The following is a 24,911-nucleotide window of genomic DNA, read 5'->3' as shown; positions in this document are numbered from 1 at the left end:
TTTACTTTTGCCCTGCACCATAAAAATTCACTGCTCTAAGGGCTTCTGCATAATGGGCTTTTGGATCCCAAGCAGTTCAATTGCTGGGAGCTATATTTACAAAAGAAATTCAATCAGCCATCAATGACACTTACAGCATCTTGATGCTGTCCCTTATTTTGGCAATTGATAGTGAAATCCCCTTGCAGGAAAAAGCTGTAAATGTGTTGTCTGTCAAAAATGTAATTTGAAGGCCAATCTTTAGGAATTCTGGGATACAATTGAATACCATTTTCTGATAATTTTGTGTAGGTTTAGAGTAGTTTCTCCGAGACTTATTTGAAACTTCCTTGAAGTCCCCCTTGAGCAACTCTCCTAAGTTTTTCTGTAAGAATTATCCTGAGGTGACATCGTAATCAGCTTGAAGATATTCAGAAGGGCTAACAAGGGCCACTTCTGCATGAATCATCAGAGACACTGTGTTACAGATGTGGGTTGTCTTCGAGCTCTGCACATGCAGGCTGTGTCTTGGAATGTCCCCAGATCAATGTGGTGGTAGCAGCAAAGTTACCATACTAGCTGAAATTACATTGGGCTTCTCCTTTCTTTTTCTCCACTGTAGGTGTTCTCTGCCTGCCGGACAGCTTGAACCTTCACAAGGACCAGCAAAGGTCAAACAAGCCTGGGGAGGTGCAGATGTTCAGCCAGTCAGAGCTGAGGACCATCGAACAGTCCCTGCTTGCCACGCGCGTGGGGAGCATCGCTGAGCTCAGTAAGTACCAGGCTGCTGAAAGTGTTTGGACTTCTGTCCTTGAAGTAAAGCAAAGTTAGGTACATTTTCCAGTTCTGCTGAGGAGAGATGAGGGGGGCTGCATAATGTTGAAGGAGATGTTGGTCAGATCTAGCTGTGTTCATGCCCCATTGTTAGTTCATGAAGCTGTAGGTGGAAAGAAGTGTTGTGCAAACTCGTGGCAATGCCTGTGGCTTGTTTGCATACATAGCGCTCAGTTTTAAAGGTGAAAGATGCTTTATTCCATCTTCCCTATGTTGTACTTGAGAGCACCTCTCAGCTGGCCAGATTTGTGTCTCTTGTGTTGGTATCCTGTCTCATTTCAGTGGGATGTCTGTTTTATGATGGGCAGGCAGAAAGCTGGAGGCTGCAAAAAGTAAAGGAAATATTGTCACATGTTTAAGGCAGATCTACTTCATCCTCTGTTAGATCCTTTACCCGCCTTTCCTTCTCCAGCTCTACAACTCTAACCTGCACCAGAGGAATGAATAATTGTTTGCTATTAATCAAAGACATTTTTGAGAAATACTGGATTCTGTGATACTTGTCAAAATTTGAAAACTTGGCTTTTGGTGCTAATAAGTGGTAGGAGGCAAAGGCCATATGCATCCTTATGTGACACGGAGATAGAATTACCAGAAGTGCTTTATTTAAACTTCTTTTTTCTTAAGAGAGAAGCATTCCAATCACATGTTTGTGGTCTAGTTAGATACAGGAAGCTATGTATGGGAAAACAGAATAATTCAGACAAAAAAAGTGTGGTTTTTTTCTGAGGTTTGTGAAAAATACTATCAACTATTCTTTTCCTGAGGTCTGTTAGGAAATTTTGGGGAGAAATTGAAAATACTCAAATCCATGAAGATACAGGCTACCCAACCTACTGCTGTTCTTATTGATGAATTGTGTGTGCGGTTTTTAGCAATTCCTGTAGCAATGGGAGTCTCCTCTGTAGCTCCATCCTATCATCATGGTTCAGTTTCCTCCTGTTCATGAGCCATGTGGGTGCACCAAGGGTGTTTGTCTACAAGACACAAGGTGAATTTCTGTTTTCAGCTTGCTAATTTTAATTTGCTCCTGTGCAGCATCAACAAGCCAAGAGCCTTAGTGTGAAGTGTTGCTCGTCTCTGGAGTCAGGTGTTCGGTGTTATTCAAATGAAGTAATTTATGCTCATTTATTTCACGTGCATGAAACCCACAACAGTACTGTCTGTGTGCCAACTAAATTATGCATGATACAGCTCTCTTTCTTACAGTTCATATGGTTGGGGTTTAATATATAAGTAATTTGTGGGTATTTCAGGATGGGTGGGGTTTTTATTCTGGATTTTTTTTTTTACCTTTGTACTCAACCCAAAAAGCCAGACTTCTTAGATGGAGCAGCTCATCCCATTTTACAGGTTGAACTCTATAACCTCTAAGTGTCCTACCTTAGATTCAAATGCTTGTTTGGTAGGGTCTGCTTTCTGTACGTCTGTTGACTGCAAACACAGGCAAAACACTCTTCAGGGTGGCCAGTTGGAAGAACAGAGCCAGTGGGAGTTGGATGCAGCTGTCAGAGAGGCTGGCACATCCAGCAGGCTGGTAGCCCTCCAAAAAGCCCTGTGGCCAACTCGAGGGATCCTCCCTGGCTGCTGCAAGCAGATGCATGTCAGGGAAGAAGCAGTGGGTGGAGCAGTGGCTGGCAAAGCTTGCAAGGCTTGATATGCTCATTTGGGTAGAAATCTGTGCTGTGGAGCAGTGCCGGTGCAGAGTTCAAAAGTGAGCTGTGAAATGTGGAAGGAGCTGCAGCATGTTGGTGGGCAAAGCCCTCTGAGTTTGGAGGAAAAATCATGAAGTGGGAGGAAAATACAAGTTTTTGTGCTTGTGTGTCTGTCTCTGGTGTCAACAGTGGCTGTGAGCCAGAGGTCACAGCAAAACCTCTGCCATGGAGGTGGGTGGGGAACCACAGCGTGGGGCAGCAATGCAGAGCAGTGGGGAGAAGGTGGGGGGAGCACCTGGGGATCATAAAGGTATGAAGGCAGAAGGCAAAAGTGGATTTATTATTGCCCTGGTGGTATGAGGGGGATGGACATTGTGGAGAAGAAAGGATATGGCAAGAATGGAGAAAGGGCCATGGAGAAAGGGAGATACAAGGGAAGGATAGAATAGGGAAAAGCACCTGCTTTTTAGGGGGTGAATAAAGGTGAGGAGAGAGACTCTCTGTATAGGAGGGAATTAAGAGGATAGCACTTGAGAGGAGGAGAAGACAACCAGAAGTATATGACGAGGGCAGAAACTTGCCTCGTGGACCAGCAGAGGAAGTAGTCCCCAGGCATGTGTCTGCATTTTCCCACCAGCTTGCAGCATCCCAGGAGCCAGGATTTAATTTCTGTTCTGTTCAAAAGAGCACAAAAACAAGGGCAAGACTAATCTTGCAATAAAGCAAGTTAATTTTATCTTAGGAAAAAAAAAACCTTTAAAAAGCAATTCTAATTGAATGAGATTTCCTATAGTTTATTGACATGAATAATTTAAGTATTGTAAGTACACAGAACAACTGGAATTAACAAGTGTCTGCATGCAGAGGAAGGGCTTCCCCTGCTCTCAGTTCTACCCAGCATCCTTGCATGGAGCAGTGTGACCAGCTGCTGGAGGCTTTGAGACCAGGGAATCAAATCTGTCCCATGGAAGACAACAGCTTGCAAATGAGACCTGTATTCTGCCCAGACCTGTATTTCTGCTCACACCTTCTTAATTTCTTTACAGTCTGTCCTAGGTGAAGAAGAGATTCACAGGGTGAAAAGCCTTGTATCATGTGGTATCTTTAAGTTGCTCTACCCACGATGGTCCTTGGTCCTTGTGTGTCTGCACCCTTTGTTTTTTCATGCATTATCAGTGTATTAGAAAAGACCATTGAGATCTGGGTCTCCCTAGGTGTGACAGAAGGTAGGAGAAAACTGGGGAAAGGTGGGGTGGCAGATGGGGAGGGCAGCACCATCTGGTGATGCTGCCATTGAAGAGTCCTCCTAGTCAGACAGGTGCAACTGGACTCGTGGATGCTGCTCTGGTCCTGCCAAATCCTGCTTGCCCGGTGCTTCTGCTCTCATCTCCAGGCTCAGCAGGCACTGGTCCTCGCTGGGACATGGCCTGGCTGGCAGTGGCCAGGTGAGGCAGTGCCACTGGCCATGGGGTTCTCTCCAGGAAACAGGAAGAAGAGGTGATGTTGCTGACTTAGGAGGAGAATGTAAATAGATACCTAATTCTGCACCACAATTACAGCAGTAATGCGTGATTCCAAGGCAAAGGCTTAAAAAATTAATGTGAAACCTTATTCATTAAAATATAATGAACATGGCAGAAAGTTAAGGAACAACAATAAATCTGGTCTATATTGTATTGGCATTTAGTATTCAGCAATTGTAATTGCCTACTACAGTGTGTTTTAAAATAATGTAATTTCATTTGAAATGCTATTGTATAGACAACATTGGGAAGAACTGGAGCACAGCAAAAAATAATAGGATTTTCAACAGTAGCCTGACAGTATTTCACTGTTGAATCTTAGAGAAAATATTTCACAAGACTTTTTTTTTTCCTTTTTATTCTCCCTATTTTTTTCCTTGAATGTTCCTGTATTTCTAGACCTGACCTAGCAGAGAAAGGGAGTAGATCTGTTTGGGTTTTTTTCAGAAAGTTTTTGGGATTCTCCTGGATTTCTAGTTAATTTCTTTCATTTCTTCCCTTTCAGATGTGAAAAAATAAGTCGACTGAACAGAAAAAAGACAGGAACATTAGGAAGAGCTTTTGCTGTGGAGAAATCCCATGATACTGCATTTTGACCTTTGAATATTTTTCCTAACTTCTTTATATGCATGTTTGCAATCCACAAAAATTTATGTTATATTTGACTGCATAATGCTCCAAGACACCTATTCATCATCCATCTAAAAATACCGCTGCTGGCTTGGAGACCAAATGCAGAAGGAATGAGGCTCGTAACTGAAGGTCATTGCTGTTTTTTGGGTGAAGAAGGACCCTCTTTCTCTTGAGTGTGCACGCAGGTGGTGAGAAGGCAGAGCAGAGCCTTAAAGTGCACTGGGCACCAATCCTGGCACCAAGAAATACTTGTCCTTCACTGCCTTGGGGTGAAGACTGTCAAGGTGTTAGTGTCTGGGTGGGACAACCACCCTGTGTGTTTGTAGGGCTGCAGAAGGCTGTGTGTTTCAAGCAGCTCAGGGAGATAAACCATGGCTTAGGATGTCATCCAAAACATCTCTTAGTGTGTGTCTTCATGTTAGAACAAAAAGCTGTTAGGGGCTTGTTTTGGGTGCAAAGATGGCCAGTCTCCTTGTGCAAACCTCAGTGACTGGTGCTGGTATCACTCTGAGTGTTAACCACAGAGAATAATAATTTTAATTTTAAACTGTGATAATCAGAAGATGTGATTTAGTACTGCTAGTATCAGAGGTTTTTTGCTTTTGAATGCTTTTTAACTTAGAGCAGTCCCCAGATGTGATGTTCAGGCTGGTATTTCCTTCCTGTCACCACTCAGGTCTCAGCAAGGTTTTCCTTTCTGCCATTGGAAAAATGCCACCCTCCATCCCCTTTTCTCATTACACAGCATCCTCTTTTTGCATCCACAGTGCTGAATGTATATATTTCCAAAATAAAAGCCTCCCAGTTGATCTTGGCACCCTTTTAGAGATGAAAGGAAGGGTTACTGCTCAAGTGTAAGTAGGAATGTGATTGCACATACTGATACTGTTTTTCATTTCTCCTCCTAGCCCCAGCTGAGGAGATGATGAAAGTCTGCATCCCCTCCCTTGCCTTTTCATCTAGTCTCAATCCTCTGCAGCCAATAGGAAGGAGCACTGCAGGAGCTGTACAAATGGATTCATGTGCTCTAAAGAAGAGGTTAAACCTAGGCTTAGAAGCAAATGCCAGGGTAAAGGTGCTTGCTGGAAGGGTGGCATCTGAAGCAGTGTTGTCATAAGTGCTCTGCTAATTTACTGCCAGAACAAAAGCCCTGTTTGTCAGATGTATTTCTCAGACTAAGCAGCACGTGTAGAGTAAGACTAAGCTTATTCCCTGTGAAGGGTTTGGTTCATGGAGCACAGTGCTGAGTTAAGCAGAGGTAGTAGCCCAAGCCTGCCCTTCAGATGGAAGCGCTCCCTTCAGAGTAGTGTTTGGCCATAGACTGACAGCCTGTGTGTTGCCTCTCCAGATACAGTGATGCTTTTCCCAGTGTGCAAGGGCCCTCCACTGAGTTATTGCCCAAGGTCTCTAGGTCCTCGCTCACCCACTTTCTGGGTGTCTAATTAGCAACTCCTTCTTGCTGATACCCACACATCAACCAGTCTGTGAGTAAAAGTTAGAAGCTGTTGAGATGTTCCTCAACAGAGAAAGCCCCCCCCCTCCCAGCAGAGAAGAGAAGGCAGATGAATGCAGTGCTTAAATGGTTAAATGGTAGGTATTTTCTTGGCTCTGTTAAGGGCTGCCTGGTTACAGGCTTCACTAGCTGCTACCCCATTCTCCTTGCTGCCCTCTCAGTGATGGACTACAGCCTCCATTCACTGTCTGCATCTGTGCACAGGAGGGGTTGTGGGTTATTTAATAGTCCCAAACAACATCTTGCTTTTCTTCTCTTCCCCCTAATACCCACTGTCATCAGCCATAAAACAATACATTTATTTATCAGGTGAGATGAAGCGTGAGGAAGGATAATTTGAAAATACCACATTACACCCTACTCAGGCTTTGACTGCCCTCTTGACCAAGGGGATGAATTTCTGTCTTGGGTAGCAAGGGCAGATTGTCTTGTTGCTTGTCTGGGTCCTGAGCTCCTCTGGGAGCTCTTTGCCTGCCTCCACGGGTGAGAGTCAGCCACCATTGCCTTTTGTGGGGACAAGCCCAGGGTGGTTTTGTTCCTCCAGGGCTTGCACCTCCTGTGTTTAAGCCCACTCAGGTTTGATGCTTAGTGGCAAAAGGCATCGCTGTGGTGGCTGGGGAGGGCTGGAGCTCCCACCTCCACCTGCCTTCCCCAGTACACCAATGTGAACTCCCTCAGAACTCCCCATTGTACACCACATTTAAGGTACTGTTCCCTCTGAATCCCTGCATCACAGCACACTTGGGATTCAAATGGCATTTTCCTTTCTCTGCAGTCCTCCTTGTCCCTGCTGTGCAGAGCACAGGCAGTTGGCCAGGTCAGGGTGAGCACTCTTAGCTGGCCTGCTCAGCTATGGGGGCTCTCAAATTTTGTTTAAGGACATGGGCCAAAGAAAATCCAGGAATCATGGTCCATAAGGCAGTGGTATTCTGCAGAGTGAAGGCTCTGCATTAGGTTGGCACACAAATAACTTACCCGAGTCAAAGCTTGTTTTATTTGAAGTTGCTGTGGCTTAAGGGGAATCAGACACAAACATCACGCTTGCCATGTTGGATTGGAGAGTCCAAAGGTGTAAGTGTTGTTATAATAGGTATGTGAACTTGAGAGGGTTTAATTATTATTGTGGCTTTTTAATGGGATATATCCAATCCTAATTTATCAGTCTTCAAAGGCTTTGCAAATGCTAAATTGCATGCAAACACTTATTCTGTAATATAAATAGAAGGTTCTTGTGATAGTGGGGTAAGTGAAGATAAAAAGATTAAATGATCTGTGGGAGGCCACAGAGAAGCCACTGCCAGAAAATGGGCTGCTTGCATCCTGGTCCTCTCTTCTCAGTTCTAAGTCTGGGACCACAGTTCATTCTTTTGCTCTTGTGTGGAAGAGATTAATGGCTTTTAGGAGAAGAAAGGGTTGCCTGTGGTAGCAGATAGGGGCACAGTGTGGGACAGCAGAGATGGCAGAGCTGGGGAAGATTCTACAAGGTGAGCTCAATGATGACTTCGTTGCACATTGGATGCCCCACGGACTGTGGGTTATGGCTCCCCAAGCACACCCACAGCCTGAGGCAGCTGGAATAAAATCTGGAATATATGGTGTGCCAAGAACAACTTTTTATGTTTAAAGATACTTTGTACAAGGAGCATGCATACTGTGAAGTACATTCTGCACACTTCTGAGTGTGCAGCCACCCTATCTCTGCACACACTCCTTTCCTGGTATAGATGAGTAGTGTTCAGTTAACAACAGAAAACCTCACAATAAATCATTTGAGGATGGATTTTGCGCGAGCAGTTTTGGCTCAGCTGCCTTTGAAACGTGGAGATTGATGTACTGCTGGAGACAGAGGAACATGGAGGAACAGTGCAGCTGGAATCGAGAGTGTAGGGATGGCTTGGGTGGCTGAGGGTGACCTGGCACGGGGGACACAGCTCAGCTGCTCATATTCACCTGCAGTGATGTGCTGACAGGTGTGTGCTGGGCTGAACTGCACCAATGTGCCCCTTGGGTGTGGAAACCAGATGCAACAGGAGGTAGAAAGGGAGAGAGACTTAGCTGCGCTTTGGGAAGGATGCAGGACGGCTGTGGCTACCAGCTAGCAGTCTGATTAGATAGACTGTGCTTTATTGTCAGGGTTATAAATTCATGCTTCCAATACAGTCTCTCCGGAGCTGGCTGTGAGCAAAACCATAGATCCAGGACTTTTGTATTGAAGTGTGAAATGAATCTAGGTCAAGAAAATTAGTTTTGCACCTGGCTCACATGCTTGTAAGGGAGGAAATCTACTGACCATGACATGAAGTTGACATCTAGAATGCAGCTCCCTGATGCATACTCCTTCTTTTCATGGTCTGGACAGGACACAGGAGGTTGTTAAGGGCTCTGAAAGATAGACACACCTCTTGCCTGTGGCTATGGCCTGCTCTTTGCAGGAGGAAATACTCACCCAGGAAGCACAGCAAAGCAGTAATGCTGCTGCTATTAACATGTCCCACTGCAGGGCATGATCCCCAAATGCAGACTGCACACACAGGAGTCAAGGACAGCTGGAAGGATGACCAGACCAGCATTACCAAACTGATGGGTGCTACCTGCACAATCCTCTTGTGCTAAAAACATGGTCTCCTGCTGCTTCTCACAGTGTCCCAGCAGGGCACCAGGTGGGAAGACAGCTGCAGTGGAAACAGATGCTTCTCTCTCTCCCCTGGGTTCCAGAGGAAAGACACAGGTCAAAGAACTGTGTGGCTCATTTTCAGTGTGCAAAGATGACATTGCTAAGTTGTTCTGGTAGTTTTAGGACATGCTTTTGGAACAAGAAAAACATAAGGTAGGTGTCACAAGGAGGGGCTGTGTAAGGATCTGTCCGTGTCATTCACGTCAGGGCTGTGGCTCTGCAGGCATACACACTCAGCTGAATGGTTTTGGCTCTGGCAGTTGTTCAGTCTGAAAATAGTTAGGCTGCTCCTAGGCAGGCGGGATAGGATAGCATCATCAGGTCCATCATGATAGATCAGAAAATCCCACAGGAAGCTTCTCAGACATGGGCATTGGGTATCTGTCATTTTCTTTCTCTTCTTTCTTTTTTGCCTTCCTCTGCCCCCCTCCCCAGTACAAAATTTGAAACAGATGTGTTATTCTTTGAACACCAGGCTCTGACATAGTAAAAGCAGTGATAATAGCTTTTACTGAGGCCAAACACAATATTAAAAAAAAACTTCAGTGGTCACTGTGGAGAGGACTTAGGCTGAAGCTGACCACTTGCATGCTGTATGTTGTTGTTGTATTGCACCCCCATGCAGATGGGAGCAGCTTTACTTTGCCTGTCACATCATATCTGTGGCTTGAAGTCAGTGAAGCTGTTCCCTAAATATTCAGTGTTGCCTTAAACCAGGCCCGTGTCACAGCATGCACATTACATAATGTTTTCAATCTCTAAATCAAATGTATGCGGACCTTGCGTTCACCGACCGTGCTGAACTGAGAGCAGCAGCAATGGGCGAGCCCTGCTTCAGCTATGGGCACGGTGAAATGCTGGCAGCTGCAGTGGCAGTTCTGCACACACTGTGCTGCAGAGGTGCTTTCCTGGCTTTTTGGTAGCTGGTGTGCGAGGCACAGCCTTTCTCCTCTGGGCTGACAAGCTCCAGTGTGGCTCTGCATTCCTGGAGCCCTTCCCCATCTGGAGTCAGGGCTGCAAGGCAGTGTCAGCCTGGGGCTTGCTGCTGCCTTTGCTGCCCTCTGGGAGCCTGTCCTCTAGTTGTGGCTTCCGAGCTTTGGCAACAAAAATGTCCTGAAATGTCCCCCACTTGGCTGTTCTTTTTCTTTTTTCTTATGTTTACCCTGCACAATGTGATGTTTTCATCTCCCTGGCTGTGCCTGCAAAGCAGTTTGTGCGTTGGCTCACTTGGCTTATGTTGCATAAATTATGGAAGTTTTCATTGAGTTTAATTTTAAAACAAAATAGAGAGCTTGGCAAGCTCTCTTGTCAGGCAGATCAGCTCCCCAGTCTGTTCTTCAGGTGGTGGTGCAGGGTGAGAATTTGATCAGTGGAGGGCAAGGCAGGGATCCCTGCCAAGCCCCTTGGGTCATGGTGCTGCAGCCATCAGGAACCTCATTCATGGAATCACAAGGTCAATGCAGCTGATGGGAATTTTATTTTAGAAGTGTTCTTTCTGGAAATGATACACCGAGGAATTTATCAGCCTTTCAGATGTGTTCACCTGATACAGCTGAGACATATTTTCAGAGCCAAAAAAATAGCAGAAAAGCCAGCAGTGCTGTGTGCAGGTAACCTGCTGAGCACGGCCCTGAACAGCAGAGGTGGCTGACACTGGTGACGGGATGGCACAGACTTGTGAAGGGGGCTTATCTTTCTGTGCTTGGCCATAAATTCAAGGTTGCCCTCGTTCAACTATAGCATAGCTTTTACAGCTGGCAAGGAGATCATGTGTAGTTTGGGTTTCCTAGATGAGGCTGGAATTGGCTGATTGCTGGAGAGCAGACCAGTGAAGCTGATTTCACATCTTTGGGGTGCCTTGGAATCAGAGTCTCAACTCTTGGTACATTCTTAGGAAGGAAATGGAGAAGCAAAGCATATTAGCAAGGAACTATAGAAGGAGCAAAACCTGGTAGGGGTTCAAGACAACACACACACACACACCTAGAACCAGATGTTGCACTGTGCTACATTTTACAGAGTTTACCTAAGTGCTGGTGTGTAGTGTGTGCGTGCGTCTGTCAGTTCCCTGTGCCTTCCTGGCACTGATCCTGGAGAGCTGATATGCTAAGGCACTGCCTCTGCCCTGGAGAATTGTTGCTGTAACTGGATGCGGCTGAAGGAGGCAGAGGGCACTAGGGCATGTATTGGATTGTTCGAGGTTACGCTGTGGAATAAAACAGAGCAGTGATTCCTGTCCTTCCTCTACAGCTCTGCCCACTGGGTACCAATATAATGGGGCTTTTTATGCTTACTTACTCTTCTCTGTGAAGCTCAATGTTTTACAGGTATTGATTATTTAGGCTTTGAGTTGACCCAAAGAAGTAAATCAACTTATTGGTGAAGAAATGTTACAATAATTGTTGATGTAGAAATTATTTCAAATGTGACCAGAGAAAGCATAGCAAAGGTAAAAGAAAGATCTCACTCATCAGTTCTTGGTATAATGTAATTAAGTGAGGCTTAAATATAAAAAGCATTAATTCAGCTTTAATGGTCTGAATTGTTTTGGGGTTTTTAGGAAGCACTAGAGGAAATACAGCATAAAAGGATGAACTCCTGGTCATATTGATATGGATTGGAGCTTCACCTTTCAGCAAGGCTTGAGTTTCTCCAGCCTTGCATCAGCAGTGATGCTCAGCTGCCCGTCCTGCTCACATCATTCGTGCTGCTGCTTTCCCTCATTCACTGTGCAGCTTCCTCTGGTCCTGGGTGTGCCAGTGAGGTCACATCACCCCAGTGCTCAGGGAGGAGTGGGGTGAAGTAATGCTGCTGCCAGAATCTGGGATGAAATTTCATCTTAATTTTTATTCATCATTCATGACAGAAGTCAGAGGCATTCTCTAGTGCCTGCTGTCTCAATCCACTGAAACGAGACTGGCTGTGTGCTAAGCTTTACCCATGTACTTCAGTGCTGTAATGGCTTGGGTTTGAAAAGGCTGAATTTAGTGTGTGTTTCCCTTTTTCTCTGCCTTTGCTGTTATTGTTAAAACTGGATGTTGCAGCCAGCATTTCTATGCAATTTTTTGCCTTCTGGAGAAAAAGGGAGAAGTTTACTATCAACAAGGCTGCTAGCAGTTGCATGGGCCTGTGCTAGACTTGGCAGTGCTCGTCTGCTGTGACTAGAGTGGGCTGAGTGAAGGAGGTCCCATCGTTTCCTGCTGCTTCTGGTTGTCTGCAGATAGCCTTGTGCAGGACTGGGGAGTCATCTCAGAGGCACATCTGTTTCTTCTGCAGACCTGATCCTGCATAGTTTCCACATGCATAGTTTCTCTTGGAAATTATGAGCATGCAAGGCTGCAAGATTGGTCCTATCATGGCAATTTCCTGGCAGAGGGAAAAGACAGAAGCTATTTTTAAATGAAAGCTTTGAATCAGAAGAATATTGCAGAGTGAAGCAAAAAATTTGTGTCAAAACCCTGAAATCATGGACTCTGCAGTTTCCTCATGCCAGTGGTTTTCTTCTCTTCATGGATTTAAGGCTATGTTTTTGGAGGATTGGGCTGAGATTTTTAAGTGAGACACTTCTGTTCTCCCTGGTACACATTATCACTGCAGCAGCAGCAGCATTTTCTGTGTGAGTCAGGCTGGAGAGAGGTGTTCTAAGGGGTGGGACTTTGCAAAAACCTGTAGTTCAGCCATGCACACGGTTCTCATTTAACACCCGGGAGTTCATTATTTATCCCCCCACAATTGGTTTTATGCTCCTACCTTGGTGTACATCTTAAGCTTTTTCTTCCAAGTTTGTGCTCAGTGGTCACTTGGGAAAAGCAAGTAAGAGAAAGTGCGTGACTTCTTCACAGTGGAAAATTATGTTCTCTTTTTCTCATCACTTGCTTTTGTATAGCTTAAGAATGACCCAAAGGGCTCTTGCTCAGATTTTAATTTAAAACAAACCAACTGATTTGATTCGAGATCCTTATTTCCCCCAAAAGCACTCTCAGAGTGATTTGAACATGTGAAAAAAAGGCAGTTTAAACCACAATTGTTTCCCTGCCTTTGATAGAGTGGTCACTAGTCAATAGACATAAAATTCAGTGCCTCAGAGAGAGATGCTTTAGTTAATTAGTTACAATCAGTGTTGTGCTAAGAGACTGCGCTGCTGCTTGCCCATGTATTGCCTGGTAGTCTAACTTGCTGGCTTTGCTGATCCCATTCCACTTGTTGTGGCTAGATTCCTGTGTTTGCCTTGTGAGGGAGTGCCCCAAACTAAATTGGTGCAGGGGGAATGATGAGAATCTTCCCCTTTGTCCTCCTCTGTGCTCTGGAAACCTGGGGCGGGGGGCAGGTGAGCCTACTTCACAGGTTTTGTTTTTCTGCTAAAAAGTTTTCCAGGCCCAGCCTGGACTTAAAAAATTAATTTTGGTTGCACATTCTTTATGTTGTCTTTTAGCAATATTTTCCCCTTTTTTTCTTCACCCATGTGCCCATTCACATCCTCCTGCAGTGCTTTGTCTGTTATCTGTCTGCCTCCTTCCTCATTCCAAGGGGCTGGATTTCACTGCCCCTCTGACCAGAAGCGTGCAGCTTTTGGTGGCACCCTGCATGGTCATTTTTTGGGGCTGTGGGGTTTTGACATCCTCCAAAGGCTGCTAAGTACGTAACTGTGGTCCTGTCTCAGCATGCCAGCTCTCGTGATGGTGCTGAGGTGGGCCAGCCTGATGCTGCCCACACCACCATCTTTGCAAAAACACGTCTCCTGCAGGCCTTTGTGGGCTTGTCTGCAGCCTGGGTATGTCACACCACAACAGGTAAACCAACAGGAGTTCAGCCTGGTGATGAGTAACACCCAGAATCCTGTCCTAGCCTCTACTGTTTGCATATGTGAGGGTAAATGGAAGGGAAGACCAACCCAGCCTGCCTTTCAGTTTGCAGCTTGGGAGAGGCAGCTGAACAGCCTGGCATTCACCTGGCTCTTGCTTTTTTCCAGGTGACCTGGTGTCTCGAGCGATGCACCACCTGCAGCCCCTCAATGCCAAGCAGCACGGGAATGGGACACCCATGCACCAGAAGCAGGGATCCTTCTACTGGGAGCCAGAGGCCCTGTACACCCTCTGCTACTTCATGCACTGTCCACAGATGGAGTGGGAAAACCCCAACGTGGAGCCCTCCAAAGTCACGCTGCAGACTGAGAGGTAAGAGCCTCTGCACGGTGCTTGGTGTTGTGGTGAGGATGTTGTGTTAATAAATCAGCCTGGCTGGCTAATTGCTAATTACAGCCTGTGTGCGAGAGGCTGCAGAGCAGTCTGCTTCGCTTTGGGATCACCTCCTTCAAATCCGCTTCTCTCCCCGAACTGCTGCGTGCCTGAACCAATATATATCAAAAGTGACACCCAGTGGCTACAGACAGCAAATTGGTTCCAGATGTGCTTGGGAGAGTTTTCCTTTTCCTTTCGTTGTTGCTCAGCTATTCTGTGTTTTGGAAAAGAAAATGAGAACTTCTATTTTTGGCCTAGCAGGTTTGGGTTTAAATGTGTTTTTTTTCCTCTGCGTGTTAATAGGGCTCAGCAGCTGTGAGTGGGGAAGTGGAAAATGAATAGAGTAGTGTGTAGGAAGGAGAAGTCATTAGAGATGCTGGGCTCCTGCCCCACTGAGTAACATGGGGTACAGGAGTGACCTCAGGGCTGCCCTGGCCAGGGATGTGGCAAGTGCCAGCTCTTGTCCCTGCTCCAGGGATGGCAGGGCCAGGGAGGTGTGACTCTGTCCCTGTCCTGGCTCAGGGTCTGATGTAAGGTGAGAAGGAGGCGTCTCTGAAGCTGGCAGGCTGGGTGGCCAGCCCAGGGGACAGATTGCTGACCAAGAAAATAAATCCATCTCCCATGAAAAGCCCAGCAAACCCTCTTTTAAAACATGTCTCCAGCTGTGTGCTGGGGCACACTCTTCTGCTTCCCTGCCACGTTCTCACCAGCCCTAAACCAGGCAGCCCCAGTACAGAGATGAGAGGAGTGGCTGGTGCTTAGAAAATGCTGCATATTAATTTTTAGGTATTGTGGTGATGCAAATGCAAGCTGGTTTGTCAGGCTAGGCTCCACATTTACATCCCAAAGTATGGATGGCAGTGTACATGTGAGCCAAACTCTGATCTGCACATATGGGGGAGCTTGGCTATTGTTGCAGGATGAGGTCTGCATCTCAAAAGCAGCATTTGAGGGTCTCATTATGTGTGTACTTGTAAATGGTATATAATACGATATCTTAATTGAAATACTTTTTTATTAGTTGCAGAAGAGCATACAAGATGAAATTCTGGCATTAATGATGTTACTGGGAATTTTGCCATTTGCCTTTGGATGGCATTTTGTTTCTTTTCAAGTTTGGGTCGTTCTGTGAGCATGTTGTTACTTTTTGTTCTGTTATTTCCAAAGTATGACAAAAAAACAGAAGGGAAATGACAAGAATACAGAATTTTCTCTATTTTTTAAATTGTTTTTAATTTCATGATTTGTCATCCAGTCTTGCTATTTTGGAAGGCCTAACTCATGTCCAGGAGCGGTTAGTATGCACAAAATTTTTTTAAAAATACTAGAATATACTCTCACCAGATCTGTAGTTCTCATCTGTGGGAATAATGCCACGGGAACCGGAGGAAATATAGGGTTGAATAAAGCTAAGCCTCTGGTTTTGTATGACTTCTTCAGACTTTGCTGTGAAAAAGTGAAAAAGGGCAGGGATATTTGGAAAATCACTCTCAGCATTTGCTTTAATAGATTTTCCTTTCTCTGAGGTTGCCTTAATACATGTGCTCTTCATTAGAGCACTAGAAATACTGATTATTTGAGGCGATTGTTGTTCCCTCTATTTTGAGCCCTCCGTCTGGCGGGGCAGCGAACGGCTGCGGCGAGGGCCAGAGCAAGTACTCGGTGTTATTGCCAAGAGCCTGTGGTCACCTCTGGAAGGAGCAGAAACATCTCCTGCTGCCTAATCAAACATGCATTAGGCCTTGGTGCAGGGCTGAGTGTGAGCCTGGACATTCCCATGGAGCTGAGCTCTGGAGTTTCACCAGCTGGATGGAACCACCCTGTGCTGCTCAGGAAGGAGAACAGTGAGGCTGACTTATCAGCAGTGCTCTGAGGAGCCTTCCTACCCATTTCCCATATTTTGTTTTTTACAGGCAGTCATGCTTTGTGGCCCATGACTTATCTCTAGTGGTTTTGGTTTCCATGATGGGGTTTTGTGAGTTGCAGGGAGATGGGTTTGTTAAACATGACACTTTTACATGCAAAATATTTGCAAGATTTGTGACATACCTGTTGCTGTATTCACTCTCCAGCTGCAGCAATTGCTTTTATTTTGTAAGAATCCCAGAAGGAAGCAAGAAGGTCCAGGCATCTTTCCCCGTCCTTGGCCTCTCTGTGTCCCTGGTGGTGCAGAGAAGTCAGGACAGTGTGGATCTGGCTGTAGAGGCAGTATTTTCATGAAACAGGGGTTGTCCTTGGCTCTTTGTGAAGCCAGCCTGGCTACTGTATTGGCCCCCTCCTCCCTGACAGTGCAAGCCCAGGCTAGAGAGGATTGTGTGATGCAGCCAAAGAATTCTCCCAGCACTTGCAGGCCTTGATGGCAGCATGAGACCACCCTGTTCTTCCTACTCATCTCCAGCCCACCTGGATTTCAGCTCTGAATCAGGCTGAGCTACAAAGGCTGTGCATGTCCTCCTGTGCAGAGGCTGGATATGAGAGGGGAATCCAGTATGGTGGCTGCCTGGCTTAGCACTTTCCAGCTCAGAAAGCAGTACCTCCCTCAGAGCCTTGGGGGACACATAAAAAGGGATTTTTACCTTTGAATAAATCTGGCACTTCATTTCTAGGGAGCATTTCTCTGTGCTTGCTCTTCATGGAGATAAAGAAATGAGAATGCAGTATGTTTTTAATAGTGTTTATCTTTACAGAAAATGAAAGGGAAAAATTATTATATAGTGAAACTCTTGTTGTGGGGGAGGAGTGGAGAGTGGCCAGAATTGCTTAGAAAACCTGGAAAATATTCCCCACTTCCTAAATGCTGACAAACCCAACCATAAGATGGATGTGTGATCCCCTCCCTCCCCAAACTCATATTCCTTCAATTTGGCCACTTTGGCTGAGACACTGATTTTTTGGCACCGACACAAGCCAGTTCTGCTGACCCTGGATACCATGGCTCTTTTGTCAGGCATGGAGGTACAAGGAGAGGGTGGACCTCTTTGTGGGGTCCTCTTTCCCTATTGCACCCAGCTGGGATGTGCTGGAGCTTTTTATCTTGTGCTGGTGCTGCCTGCAAAAGCAGTGCTCCTCCAGTGCTTCCACCTGCAGGAGGCTGTGGATTATTTAGGTTTGTGATTCTTTTGCTTTCCTGAGAATTAAAAAAAAAAACAAACCAAAAAGAACTGTAGATGAGGGTACTGTTGTTAAGATTTCTTTCTTGCTGCTTCTGGCTTAATAAAAAGATCTTTCCCATGGTTATGTTTGGCTTGTCAGCCCCTATAATGCTTCCAAAATTATTGCAAGTAATTTCTTAAGCACCGGAAAGTGCAGAATGTGTAGTTGCAGATTTGTGTGATGTTGTTTTTCCTTAAGTGGTTCCTTACCCACTTTTATCCACAGCTGTATTGACAAAGTCCTCATTACTTCCTAACTTGCCATATTCCCTATAAACAACTCATTGAGAAGCTGTGGCTCAGCAGCTCAGCCAGTCCAGAACCACCCATTAATTCTGCTCACAGGCAGCCAAGTCCCTCCTCCAGTGCTTCCTCTGCTGCTCCACCTTGGAGGAGCATTGTGCCACCTGCCAGCTGTTAGCTTTTCTCCTCCAGTCTTAATTGAGTTGATGGATATGAGTCTTGTTTTAACCTTCTTTTCACTTTTCCTTAACTATTATTCCCTGTGTGGGGAGCAGTCCCTTCGGAACCTCCCATGGGCTGTTATTGGTTACTTTTCATCTTTCTGCCTGCCTTGCACACTCACATGGACACAGAGAAAAATATATATGTTCCCTGCACATGCATACACCTGCAAATTTTAGACTGTGGTAATTCATGATTAATGGAAAAGGTTTGGGTCACCACAGTTTTGTTTCATGCTTTGGGTAGCTATTGGTGTAGCTGGCTAATTAATGTGATGCAGCCCCTCTAATGAGAGGAGTGTTCCATGCTATTAAAATATTTTTTAAAAAAATTTGAAATCTTTGAGAGCATTTTTGTAACTGCTACAGCCATATGTGTAGTACAGATTATACCTATAGAAAAATTTCAGTAAGAGAACTAGGGAAAAGTGTCCCTGGTTTAAATTATTATGTTGTACAGACTCCCTGGCTAGGGCAGTCTTCAGCAAAGAGCAGAAGAGAGTGGAGAGAGTGGTGAGGAATTCTAATGAAAAACAAGTAAAGCATTGGGAATATGGGAGCCCTGCAGTGAAACCTGAATGAACCTGTATATACAGAAGGGATTACACGTGCTTGGTGTGCCAGTATGCCATTGCCCCATGTAACCCTATCTATTTTTATCCACTCTTTGGTTGGAAACTTCACATAGTAAAGCTGTAGCCTTGCTGAAGTCAAAATTGAGAGCAGGACTGGTTTCACTTGGAACCACTGAAAAGAAATCCCAGTGCATCCTTACCTAAGTCCTCTAGATTTGCATGCTAAATATCATACTTCCCATTTCCTAGAAATCCCTTCATCAATGTTACTGGAGCTGCCTGCAGCGTGTGAGATGGCACATGTTACAAGAAATAGTTCAGGCTTTCTTTGTAGCTCAGCTGTTCCACGGCAATATCCTTGCTGGGCTGGGTCTGTATTCTGCATCTAATTGATCAAGCTGGACTCCTGCTGTCCATGGGACGGCCATAGGATTTTTTAAATAGAGGAAAATTCATGCAGCCCTGTGAGAACTGCGTGGTATCCAGGCTGTTCTGTGCTGCACTCTGAATGCTGTGTGTCCTCAGGGATTTATGCCATTGCCAGTGGTGTCAAATCCGATGTCCAAACTGCCAGTGAAATATTTGCCTTTTGTGGTTGCTGGCTGAGTCATCACTTTGACTCAGTTGTGTTTCAAGTCTTGGCCATTAATGCTTTTAATGCAGGAGAGGTAACAGGGACAGCTCATTCCAGCCCTGGATGTGGGTTCAAAACCCATGATTTGCAGATACCCATTTGTGGACTCTGGAGCCACCAGTGTCTTGGTGCACAAAAGCCAAAGAATAAATCCTTCTTCTGCCTAGGCAGGTCTCATGAGGCTCATGTGAGAGCAGGGAGGTTTGGTCCTTCAGCCTGAACAAGATGCAGACCTTGCTGCTTAGGTCACCCTTAGCTGGGCTTCTGGGGTGGCAGAGCAGCTGCATGAACTCACATGGAGCATCAGCTGGCACTGCTGAGTTTCTGGGAAGGACTGGGACTGGCAGCTTTTTGAAGGCATCAAAAAATATTTGCTCTCTCTGAAGACAAGTAGCTTATGGTGTAAATATAAATGAGTTTTGCAGGCCAGAAACCATCTGAAATACGTGCTCTACATTGGAAAAAACCGATGCTTTTCTATCTTTCAGTAATGCTAAAAATGGACTAGCATTGCATATATATTTTCATCATATGTTCCTAGTGAAAACTTGTCAGAACTTAAGATGCTTTTCAATTAATATATTGGGATTTTCTTTAAAAACCACCCATGAAAACATAAACAAACCAAACAAATATGAAGAGCTTTTTACAATGTTAAAGTTGCTGACTCACATCTGCAAGAAAAAACATCTTCCTATCTTTTTCTATAAAGACTTTTTCATGTAAAAATACAGCCTTATGCTTCTGGAAAGCATCTTTAACTTTTACTTGGTAGCTTTTGCAAATTTAAACAGCAGCAACCTCTGTGTACCAATTTGCCTGTTGTATCCATAAAGGTTGGCAGTCAGCAATCCTTGGCTGGAGTGAGAGAAGAAACTCCACACCTACAGCACCATCACCCTCCTCAGTAGCCAAAGGATCCTGCAAACGTGTCTTCTGAAGCAATTGTAGCAATTGAACTGAGTTAAAGCAAGGTCAGGGCTTTCAGCTGTGTCCCCTTCACAGCTGGGGAAGCTGAGGCAGGGGCAACAGGAGATAGCTGTGGGAATTCCAATAGGATTGTGCTTCGGGGATTTCTCTCTTCCCATTGTGTCTATAAAGCCAGTCCTCTTCCTAAAGTTTGCTGGGGCAAGAGCTCTGTCGGTGTCTGGAGAAGAGCAGTGTGAAGTGCCCCTGGAGATAGAGAGACTGTTCTGCTGCACTTGAAATGATGATTTTTTTATCTTGGAGCACTCTAATTGTCTGGGAATCTCTCATGTACACTGCTGAGCTCTGGGATGCTGTAGGCTCTGCTGGGAACAAGGGGCTGGTGGCCCATCCAGGGTTTGTGAGCCTGTGTTAGGAGCATTCAAAGGTGATGAGTGTTCTTACTCTCTGTAGGGGAGAGGGAGCAGCTGGTGAGGGGAAGAACTGCTGGAAATCAAGGAGAGAGTGGTCATATGTAGTAGACCTGCTCTAGGCAGAAGGGGGACTGTGAAGCTGGTCAGCAGCCAGCAGGGATTCTGCACCCTGCAAAGATGGTAGGCACTGTGAAAAACCAGGGCCAGGGATTATTTGGAGCTGGAATTTGTCAGAGTGCTGGCCCTAGTGCTTTGCAAATCTGGCATTGCAGCAGCTGGTGTCCAGACAGGAGCTTCATCCATCTTCTCACAGACCCATGCAAAAATAATGAAGCATCCTATTGCATTTTATGGTGCACAATTTCTCACGGTCTTCCACCTGACAATTTCTCCTGTTTACGTACAGGTAGAGTGCTACCATAACAATAACAGTACTACTACTACTGCTAATAATAATGGAAAAGCCTGAGTTATTGCATATGCATGACAGGATTTTTAATACCTCTGTGTGCCAGCAGGCGAGGGAGGGGGAGTGGTGGGCAGCCCAGGAAGGCTGTGTGTGGCTCTGGAGGGAGTGCAGGCTTTAGGGAACCCCTCATATGATTACATTTAGGCTCCCCCCCATAACATCTGCTTTTCTGATGAGTCACTCTGTAATTCAGAGTGCTCTGGAGACATCAGCCCCACAAAACCGAGATAAGTTTGAGGTCTGATAGGGTGGGGAGGGGTTGTTTGCCCCACTCTAGAGGGAGGGTGCTGGCAGGGAGCTGCAGTGTGTGAAGGCAGGGGGGAGAAGGACTTCTGGCAGCCAGCACAGGGAGGACTTGTCCCTTGTGGGGCAGTGCCAGCAGGGTGTTGCTACCTTGCTTCAAGGCACAGGAGCTTATGGGACCTTGTTCAAAAATAGATGTGAGAGGCGTGCTGGTTGGCAGGAGGGAGCAGGGGAGGATGCTGCAGGGAAGAGGAACCAGAGATGTGAGGGCTGGTGGGGCACTCATAATTGTCTTTTCTGATGAAATAGGAGAAGGCACACCCCAAGAGGAGCCAGCTGCCCCCTTGCCAAGGGCAGGGGGACAGGGCCCAGAAGGGTGCAACCCTTTGGGGATGTGCTTTGTGTTGGCCTCCCCAGCTCTTGTGTGTGGGATGTGAGTTGCTCTATGCAGAGACCTCTCCCTGCATCCTGATCTGGCATGTTTTTCCATTTAGATGTGAGCTCAGGAAAACACAAGTGTGTGCCAAAAAGCTTTTTTTTTTTTCTTTTCTTTTTTTTAAGTCCATGCTTAGCTTTAAACTGCATGGAATTAGAGGATGGAAGCATGCATTTAAAGTTAAGCACAGGTACAGAGAAGGGCTGGAGGAGGAATTCAGAGCACTCACTCACCTGCAGCCCAGGTAAGGTGCTTGTGCAGCAGCTGAGCTGCTCCTGATTTCCCACATCTTTCAGGCAGAATCAAGCTGAGCACCATGGTTAGATTAGTTTAATTAAGGCATGTGCTTCCAAAGCATGTAACTAGGTGACTTACGTGCTCTGTGTCTGCTCTGGAACACAAAATTACTGGATTCTCCTGGTTGGTACCTGCCCTTGTACCAGAGATAAATCAGTGTATGTGCCAGTGATGTGATGCATTTGGCTAACCCATTTTCACACAGTGCTGTTTGAAAAGTGAAATATTTCTTGCTGATGTCACATTGTCTTGTGGATTATCACACCCTTATAACTCTGTGTTCCTCTTTCCTCTTTGGCACACAAGCAGTATTTAAAAGAAAAAGCCCAGCCCTTCACATGGTGCACAGATTCTTGGAGGGTATTTTTAACCTATTGCACTCAGCCATATTTGGTTCTCTTCTCAAAATACAAATTTCCTGACATGCTGAGATATGCAGTGATGATTTTTTTCCCTTGGAAAAAGGAATGTAATATGTTGTGAGCAAACTCCATATCATTATCTAGGGACTGAAATTGGACTTTATGGAAAATTTCCCCGCTTCTGCAGAACACTGATTCCCTTTCCTCTTGGGATTTATTGCACCAAATAGCTATGCTCATTTCTATTTCTCTGTTGAAATTTGCAAGGCTGGAAAAGGAAAAAAAAAAAAAAAAAGGCAATTTTATAGTGCAATTATCTGAGTTCCTGTAAATAGTTTTATTTGCTCTGCTCCTTACTGTGGTGGGACAGACTTTTGAGTTTCTGTCCTGCACAAGAGGAGGAAAAAGTGTGAACCTCTGAGCCCCCTGTTCAGCCCCAGCTCTCCACTTTTCAGTTTGCCCAGCAGATGTTACAGGAAGGCCCTGTACAAGCCTGTCTTCATTTCTCTGACCCAAACTGTGTTCACTCATGCAAAACATAACCTTGAATTGAGTTTTTCTTCAATTGTATTCCTAGAACCAAGTTATATCTGTAACTACATGCAATTTTACAGTGTGATTTGCATCTTCCCTTCTGCTGTCTGCTCAGCAAGTGATGAAAAACTCTCACTGATCACTTGTTCCCAGGTATTTTGTGCCTAAAAGAGGGTCCCTTCTGCTCTGAAGATGACCTGGGAAGCAGTCACCTTCCAGGAACAAATACATCCCTGCTTCCCCCCTTTTCCTCCTCTAGCTCCCACCACTCCATGACAAATGAGCTGGGCTAGGAAATTGTTTTGTGTGAGCTGTGGGAGATGATCTTCTGTCCTTACCTGCCTCCTTATGTGGCCCTGGCAGGTCTGGGGAGAGCAGAAGCCTTAGAAACAAATGCAGCCTGGTCTTGAGGTGACGGTCATGTGTTGGAATAGAAAAACTATGGAAGTGGCAGCTCAGCCAAAGATGTCATATTTCAAAAAGAGGTTGTTCATTTACGTGCCTGTGAGATTTGGGAACCCAGCGTCCTAGGGAGAGTCAGTGGCCTCAGGGCTTCTCTGTCCTTCAGCACTTCTGAAGGCTCTCATCCCCCCTCGAGAATATTAATATCAGAGCTATGTAAAGCCAAGTCCTCAGAAAGGGAAATAAATGCATAAAGAGCTATAAATAGGGAAAGAATATTCCAGAGTCAACATCTTCTTAAATAATTTTTCTCAGGGTATAACTTTTTGAGGTAAAGTTGTACATTTAAAATGTAAAATATTTGCCTACTCTGCAGCTAATGCAGGCTTTTTTTCCCCCTTCCTCCATGAAAAGGGACCGCAGGAGGAAAGGCAAGCAAGAGACTTGCAGTGACCTTCAAGGTGTTCAGCTGCAGTTACTTTATTAGTTTTCCTCTGAAACACGACTTGAAGCTATGGTTTTTATTTGTGGTTTGGCATCTTTCTCTTGGTTCCCAAATAATTCCTAGCATAGATGGAGTGAACTGTGTGCTGCATGCTTCATCTCCAGCTTGGGCAGCTCTTGCTGATGAGACATGGGGCTGTCCAGGTATTGTAGAGTGAAGGACCATGTCTCTGATAGTGCTCAGACTTTGTGAGGCTGGGCCCAGAATCCCCACATTTACTTTTGGGGACATTTTTGTATGTTTTTTGGCAGAACAGCTGGCACCCGAAGGTGTAGCAGTTTGATACTGCTAAAGGTGAGACCAAGCACTCTGGTTTCTGATTCCTGACCCTGCTCACAGCTAACCTTCACACTGGCTGCAAAATCCCCCACTTCAGCACTGAGCACCAGGTGCCATTGCATCGGCAGGAGATGCTGGAGACTGCCTGGGGCATTCCCTCTCCATCCTTGGCATCTCAGTGTTGGGGCATCCCTTCTCCCTGCCCAGGTCTGTTCTCCTGTCTCTTGCAAAGAGAACCCAGGCCTGTGCATCAGCTGGGGTGGGATGTGGTCCAGTGCCAGGCTCCTGTCCTCTTTTTGGGATGGCACATGTGAAGGATGGGAGGAGGACTTGCCAGTCAGGAGGACTCGCAGAGCCCCATGGATGAGCACGGCTCATAAATCCCACTCTCCAAACAGTCCTGCCCTGGAGACAGGATGAGACATCTTGATTTAGACCTATTTGAAAATTGCTGAGCTGGTTTGCTCTCCCGTTCTTTCCTTACCCTTGCTCCCTTCTCTCTGTATGTATTTATATTCTCACACACGTGCACACACCCGCACCCCCTGCTCCCTGCTCCTCTCTACCTGCCGTGGTGATGCTGCCGTGTGCCTTGGCCCTGACGCGTGTGTCTCCGCAGGCCGTTCATCGTGCTGCCTCCCCTGATGGAGTGGATTCGGGTGGCGGTGGCTCACGCGGGGCACCGGCGCAGTTTCTCGGTGGACAGCGATGACGTGCGCCAGGCGGCCCGGCTCCTGCTGCCGGGAGTTGACTGCGAGCCCCGACAGCTGAAGTAAGTCGGCGGGATGCAGATCGGCTGCTTTGTGCGGATTGTGGTGTCTCTCTTTCCTGGGGAGCGGCGGGCGGGCGGGCGCAGGGCTCTGTTGTTGCCTGGGCGGCGCAGGGATGCTCCGGTGCTCGCCGTGTGTGTCGCAAAATCAGCTCCCGGTGTTTGCTCTCATCCGTGGATGAGCTGGTTGCATGGTAATGGGTGCCTGACTATCTCACAGCTCGATCGAGCCCGTAATCTGCTCATCAGAGCTTACAGGGTGGTGGTTTGGGGGTTTTTTTTCCCCCTCTTCCTATTAGGTTTTGCTTGCTAATGAGGGGCCGAAACCTTCTGCTAATTGTCTGATTCATGTTGCTTTGCTATAAAATACCGAAATGTAATTGGCAGAGCTGCAGATATTTT

General features: G+C 46.0%; 1 protein-coding gene and 1 long non-coding RNA gene across 4 annotated transcripts in view; one reads left to right on the top strand and one right to left on the bottom strand.

The window, feature by feature from the left end:
* Nucleotides 1-24,911, top strand: part of ABTB3 (ankyrin repeat and BTB domain containing 3) — a 161,491-nt gene that overhangs the window by 91,261 nt on the left and 45,319 nt on the right. For all 3 annotated transcript variants that reach the window (XM_064420416.1, XM_064420414.1, XM_064420415.1), the window contains exons 2-4: nt 602-751; nt 13,781-13,985; nt 24,360-24,512. In XM_064420416.1, coding sequence (XP_064276486.1) covers nt 602-751; nt 13,781-13,985; nt 24,360-24,512 — 508 coding nt within the window. The remainder of the gene's footprint in view (nt 1-601; nt 752-13,780; nt 13,986-24,359; nt 24,513-24,911) is intronic.
* On the bottom strand, nt 396-24,439 carry LOC135300700 (uncharacterized). The gene is made up of 4 exons (XR_010362473.1): nt 24,307-24,439; nt 16,098-16,208; nt 3,050-3,142; nt 396-1,136 (listed from the first exon to the last, which is right to left on the bottom strand). It is a non-coding gene; the product is annotated as an uncharacterized LOC135300700 (long non-coding RNA).

This window comes from Passer domesticus, chromosome 5 (assembly GCF_036417665.1).
Source record: "Passer domesticus isolate bPasDom1 chromosome 5, bPasDom1.hap1, whole genome shotgun sequence".
In the NCBI taxonomy this organism is placed as follows: Eukaryota; Metazoa; Chordata; class Aves; order Passeriformes; family Passeridae; genus Passer; species Passer domesticus.
This window is presented reverse-complemented; position numbering and strand designations above follow the sequence as displayed.